Source organism: Hylobates moloch, unplaced genomic scaffold (genome assembly GCF_009828535.3).
Source record: "Hylobates moloch isolate HMO894 unplaced genomic scaffold, HMol_V3 SCAFFOLD_6, whole genome shotgun sequence".
Classification (NCBI taxonomy): Eukaryota; Metazoa; Chordata; class Mammalia; order Primates; family Hylobatidae; genus Hylobates; species Hylobates moloch.
In genome coordinates this window covers 15400115-15406114 of record NW_026652281.1, presented here as the reverse complement: position 1 = coordinate 15406114, position 6000 = coordinate 15400115, and the positions used below count along the sequence as shown (strand labels likewise).

General features: G+C 47.8%; 1 protein-coding gene across 4 annotated transcripts in view; it reads right to left on the bottom strand.

Moving 5' to 3' along the window:
• Positions 1 to 1998: 1998 nt before the first annotated feature.
• Positions 1999 to 6000, bottom strand: part of WDR59 (WD repeat domain 59) — a 115817-nt gene continuing 111815 nt past the window's right edge. For 3 of the 4 annotated variants that reach the window (XM_058440494.1, XM_058440495.1, XM_058440496.1), the window contains one exon: positions 3927 to 5087. In XM_058440494.1, the coding sequence (XP_058296477.1) occupies positions 4852 to 5087 (236 nt within the window). In that variant the 3' untranslated portion in view covers positions 3927 to 4851. Of the gene's footprint in view, positions 5088 to 6000 lie in introns of all 4 variants that reach the window. The other variant, XM_032156430.2, reaches the window with a different exon arrangement.

Here is a 6000-nt window from a genome sequence, read left to right as displayed (position 1 = left end):
ACTCCACACAGCACCCCACGCTGTCTTGTCCTTGGCACAGCCCTTCCCTGTGCCCTCCCGCTCTTCCTCATTGAAAACACCCTTCATATGAACTCAGCCAAACCCCCACGCTCTTTGCAATCTCGGCCCCTGGTGGAGTTCCTTCTTTCCTTGGAGGCCAACAGCACGTTTTGGTGTAAGCACTTACATATTTAAGTTTCCTACTAGACTCCGCCTCCAGCAGGCCAGAGACCACATTCTGTATGGTTCATCTTTGCCCAAGTGTCTATTCTCATGTCCAATACTTGAGGAATTGTACCAGACCTTCTCAAATTTGAGGAAGAAATATAAATTAGTGATATTGTGGCGACATAAACTTGCCAATGTGACAGAATGCCAACATGGCAGATTTATTTCTGATTCTGACAAAGCCATTAGATTCTAAGAAGGATGCAGAAAGCCAGGTGTGTTTCCCCCACGCCCAGGACCCGCCACTGGGTGAGTGAATCATACCCCATGGCTGGCGCCACCTTGAGGGTGGGCACGCAAAGATGAGCCATAAAGAAGAGGGTGTGATTTGTCACCCTGTTTGCTGAACTATTTTGCCACAATTAGCAAAACTAACACTTTAGGAAATTGTTCAGGGGCCAGGCACGGTGGCTCACGCCTGTAATCCCAGCACTCTGGGAGGCCGAGGCAGGCGGACCACTTCAGGTCAGGAGTTGGTGACCAGCCTGGGCAACATGGTGAAACCCTGTCTCTACTAAAAATACAAAAAAATGAGCCAGTGTGGTGGCACACGCCTGTAATCCCAACTACTCAGGAGGCTGAGGCACAACAATCACTCGAACCCGGGAGATGGAGGTTGCAGTGGGCAGACATCACGTGCACCACTACACTCCAGCCTGGACAACAGAGACAGACACCATCTCAAACACCCCGACCCTAGGGTGGTTATAGCCTAGGTTCTCCCCTGAGTTCCTGCTGCACTAAACCACTAAAAAGGAGCTGGCTTTCTCCCCAGTCCTACCAGCCACCCAGGGAACCACTGAGTAAGGGAAGGAGCTCCCAGCAGGTGAACTTGGCATCTTCAGACTGAATGCATTTTTATATTAAATTAAACAAAACATTGTTGGCTGGGCACGGTGGCTCACGTCTGTAATCCTAGCACTTTGGGAGGCCGAGGCGGGCAGATCACTTGAGGTCAGGAGTTCGAGACTGGCCTGGCCAACATGGTGAAACCCTGTCTCTATTAAAAATACAAAAAACAGCTGGACATGGTGGCACACGCCTGTAATCCCAGCTACTCAAGAGGCTGAGGCAGGAGAATCGTTTGAACCTTGGAGACAGAGACTGCAGTGAGCTGAGATTGCACCACTGCACTCCAGCCTGGGTGACAGCGCAAGACTTTGTCTCAAAAAAAAAAAAAAATTGTTAAAGCAACATCGATTCTATCTATGTGACATTACCAAGGAAAGCATTATACCATTTGTGTCTTGGGGGGTTAGGGACAGGGACAAATAGTCAACCTGGTGGTTGCCCTAAGGCTCACCCCTTCCCCCATCCTTTCCAGTAGCCTGCCTGAGCAACCTTTTGTTTCTGGTGCACAAATAAGACTGCTGGGCCTGTTTTCTTGCAAAGGTACTTTCAAACATAGCTTGTATTGCTTTTATTCATTTTTTTTTTTTTTTTTTTTTTTGAGACGGAGTTTTGCTTTGTCACCCAGGCTGGAGTGAAGTGGCAGAATCTCGGCTCACTGCAACCTCCACCTCCTGGGTTCAAGCGATTCTCCTGCCTCAGCCTCCCGAGTAGCTGGGATTACAGGCAACCGTCACCACACCCAGAAAATTTTTGCATTTTTCGTGAAGACAGAGTTTTGCCATGTTGGCCAGGCTGGTCTTGAACTCCTGGCCTCAGGTGATCCACCCACCTCAGCCTCCCAAAGTGCTGGGATTACAGGCGTGAGCCACCCCACTTGGCCTTGTATTGCTTTTAAAAACAAACAAACAAACAAAAGACTCAGGTGCTTGTAATCATCTATTCTGCGGCTGAGAGAGTATCAGCCACGGCCCGCAACCAGACAACCAACCTGTTTCCAAACATGAATATTTTAAAATATTAGACTTTTGTTCTGGTAACTTGGAAATTCAAAAGGAATTTCCATATTGAAGGAGGACATTATGTAATATTTTAAACTTGAAATTTTTTCACACCCATTATTAAGGTTTTTCAGTTTTGAAAGCCAATGTTCCTCTAACAATAAAACAAGAAAAACATCTCATTCTTGATGGGCACAGACAGGGACAGATTTTTACATTAACTTGAGCAGTGGGGAACAGGAAAAGATTGTTCTCTGCAAATGGTGTGATTTCACTGGGGAACACAACAGATCCTTTCTCTCTGTGTCAATCAGGCAACCTATTCTGTGATCACCATTACAACAGAATTCGTGTGTGCAAATTCCCGGCTGGGCCTCCTCCTGTCATCCTCCCAGTGGCACCCCCGCCCTGCTCACTCTACTGAGACACTGGCACCTTACCTCAGACCACAGCCCAGCACTAAACCTCTGGCTCCACTGCACAGGATCTAAGTTCTTTCTTACATCATGAAGTTTCGTGCCCAGTAACACAGGGGATGAGGTATAAGCTTCATCCAAAACAGTGTTGTGAAAATGTTTTTGACTACAACTTTCAGTAAGAAATAAGTTTACACTATGATCCGGTATACACCTGTGCACACGTGTGCTGCACACGCGTAAACAAGTTACACAAAACGTTTTCCTTAGCTATGTATGGTATATTCTGATCGTTTTTCTCCTACGCCGTTTCATTTTTTTAAATGCTGGTTTTCCCCACTGGATCAATGTCACAATCCACTAATGGGTCCTGACCTGGAGTTTGAAACACATGAATACACAATACTCTCCCATTATGAGACATGTTCTAGTCCCTAAGTTAATCTACTTGGAACTGTAAAATTCTAAGAAACAGAAATAGATATTTCAGTAGAAATAATAAAAAAGATTTCTTTTCACTGGCACATATAAAATGTGAAGTTGAAAATCATTCTGAAATTAGCCAGGCATGGTGGTGCACACCTGTAGTCCCAGCTACTCAGGAGGCTGAGGTGGGAGGATCACTTGAGCTCAGGTGATAGAGGCTACAGTGAGCTATGATTGCATCACCACTCTCCAGTCTGGGTGACAAAGTGAGACTCTGTCTCTCTCTCTAAAAAAAAAAAAAAAAAAAATTTAACTTTAAAAAAGAAAATCATTCTGAAGAATTGGTGGACACAGGTGTTATAACTACTCAGAACACAGGCAAACACAGTCAGTTTGTGAGGGAGCTTAAAGGAAGGGTGACGGCACTCACTGGAACCCAGCTCATCTGAACAGAGGCAAGGAAGACTTTGGTTTATTGATAGGGTCTCATTCTGTTGCCCAGGCTGGAATGCAGTGGTGCAATCAAGGCTCACTGCAGCCTTGACCTCCTTGACTCAAGTGATCCTCCCACCTCGGCCCCCCAAGTAGCTGGGACCACAGGCATGTGCCACCACACCCGGCTATTTTTTTAATATTTTTTCTTTTTTTGAGACAGAGTCTCACTCTTGTCATCCAGGCTGGAGTGCAATGGCATAATCTCGGCTCGCTGCAACCTCTGCTTCCCAAGTTCAAGCAATTCTCCTGTCTCAGCCTCCCCAGTACCTGGGATTACGGGCGCCCGCCACCATGCCTGGCTAATTTTTGTATTTTTAGTAGAGATGGAGTTTCACCATGTTGGCCAGGCTAGCCTCCAACTCCTGACCTCAGGTAATCCTCCCGCCTCGGCCTCCCAAAGTGCTGGGATTACAGGCGTGAGCCACTGTGCCCAGCCTATTTTTTAAATTTTTTTGCAGAGATGGGATCTCCTTATGTTGCCCAGGCTGGTCTCGAACTCCTGAGCTCAGGTGATCCTCTCACTTTTGCCTTCTAAAGTGTTGGGATTACAGGCGTGAGCCATGGTGCCCGGCCAAGGGAGACTTTTCTATCCATGCTGCACGGCAATCTTGTCCTCCTTTTGCTAGAAGAAATAAGACTCTTGGGGCTGGGAACAACCTTAAATGTCAAATTCTATTTTCTCTTGTCAGATGACAAAAGTAAATCAGCATTTCCTTTAAAAATCAGAGCACTGACTTTGGTCCTATACAAAATAGCTACCTTCAATTAGAAGTACGGTAAAAAATGATTCACCAAAATGTTAACTTTCTCTCTATTTTTTTTTTCAAATAATTACTAGAATTTTATTAGCCAAGGGATAGCAGCTGGAGGAGAAATAACAAAAAAATACATCTTAAGAATCCTTAAGTACAGTGCATATTTACAATTTAAGTGTCATATTTTAGAAGGCCACTGTCCATCAGCTCAGTAAATGTACCAGCTTCTAAAGCCACGATGCCATTTGTTGATTAAATTCCTACCCACTGTCCTCGGGCTCAGGAGACTGTCTTTTCCATCTGACTCTGCTCTCTGCATTGGCATCAAGAGAACGCTGCTCGGTGGTTTAAGGCTAACACCTTACAGGGTAACACTGGCCCTGGAGCCAGGTGCTTTTCTCCATGAAAACTTCCACCTTGGTAGCTCAGCCGACATAGACAACACAGAAAGCACAGCTCTGCACTTCTGCCCTCATCTTCCCACAGTGACATCCACACCAGGCAGCCAAACAGAAGAGAAGGCAGAGGCCCACCAAGAGCTGACGCTGCACAGTCCTCGGGGACCATCCTCTCGTCTCACTGGGGACGAATCCAGGTTCTGGAGCCTCTCCCCTGACACACAGCTTGTCACCGGAATTTATGGCTCCTCTGGAATTCAGACAACACCCATGGTCTGTAGGTTCAGAAAGTGCTTTCAAGCAGGCAGTGGCACCCACACCCAGTGGGACACACCTCCTGGGTCCGAAACCACTCCATCATGTGGCTGGTGTGGCCACCGTGCCCACAGGTCAGGCAGAAATTGGATGATCCCCGCACAGCCACATGGCAGATGGCACACTGAAACGTGAAGCCTTTGCAGATGGCACACTGGGTGCCACGGACCTCACTCCGGCAGTGACTGCAGTACACGCCGAACTCTGGAAATGGGCAGGGACAGGCAAAACAAGAGGCAGCATGAGTTTAGTTCTGAAAAAGGAAACTGGGGCTTGCCAGGAAGAAGGACGTCTTCCTCTTAAGACTCTAGCAGATTCTCTTACACCAGTGGTTTTCATTTTCTGTTTCTTTAATTTTTTTTTTTCTTTTTGAGACAGAGTTTCACTCTTGTCACCCAGGCTCCAGTGCAATGGTGCAATCTTGGCTCACTGCAACCTTCACACCCCGGGTTCAAGTGTCCTGCCTCACCCTCCCGAGTAGCTGGAATTACAGGCACCTGCCATCACGCCCAGCTAAGTTTGTATTTTTAGTAGAGACGGGGTTTCACCATGTTGGCCAGGCTGGTCTCGAACTCCTGACCTCAGGTGATCCACCTGCCTTGGCCTCCCAAAGTGCTGGGATTACAGGCATGAGCCACTGTGCCCAGCCTGTTTTTTTTTGTTGTTGTTGTTGTTTTTTACACTAGAACTCCTTCTCCTGAGCCACTGCACCCAGCTGAGTAGTGTATTTTCTCAGGGGCTCCACGTGGAAACCCAGTGCCCCACAGCAGGGTGCAGCTGCATCTGATGCCTCTTCCCACTCCGACGGCTGGCAGGGCCTGGCACGCAGGAGGTGTTGAACAGGTATCAGTTGAAAGAACTGAATGACTTGGCAGTAACGCTTCAGCAGAGGGCAGACTGGCTTTACCAATGCCGCTACTGCCCACTTGCCACTGGCCCAAGTCAGGACACCAGGATGCTGCTCCACCGCCAGGCGAGGACTGGTTCCACTGGGCTCCCCTGAGTGAAACCTGTTCCATCTACTCTGCTGGCAACAGTCCCCTCATCACCTGACCGTCCTGCCTCTGCTTAAGTCCTCTGACTGCAGGGGCAGTGGGTGGGGACTGGGTCCCATCGC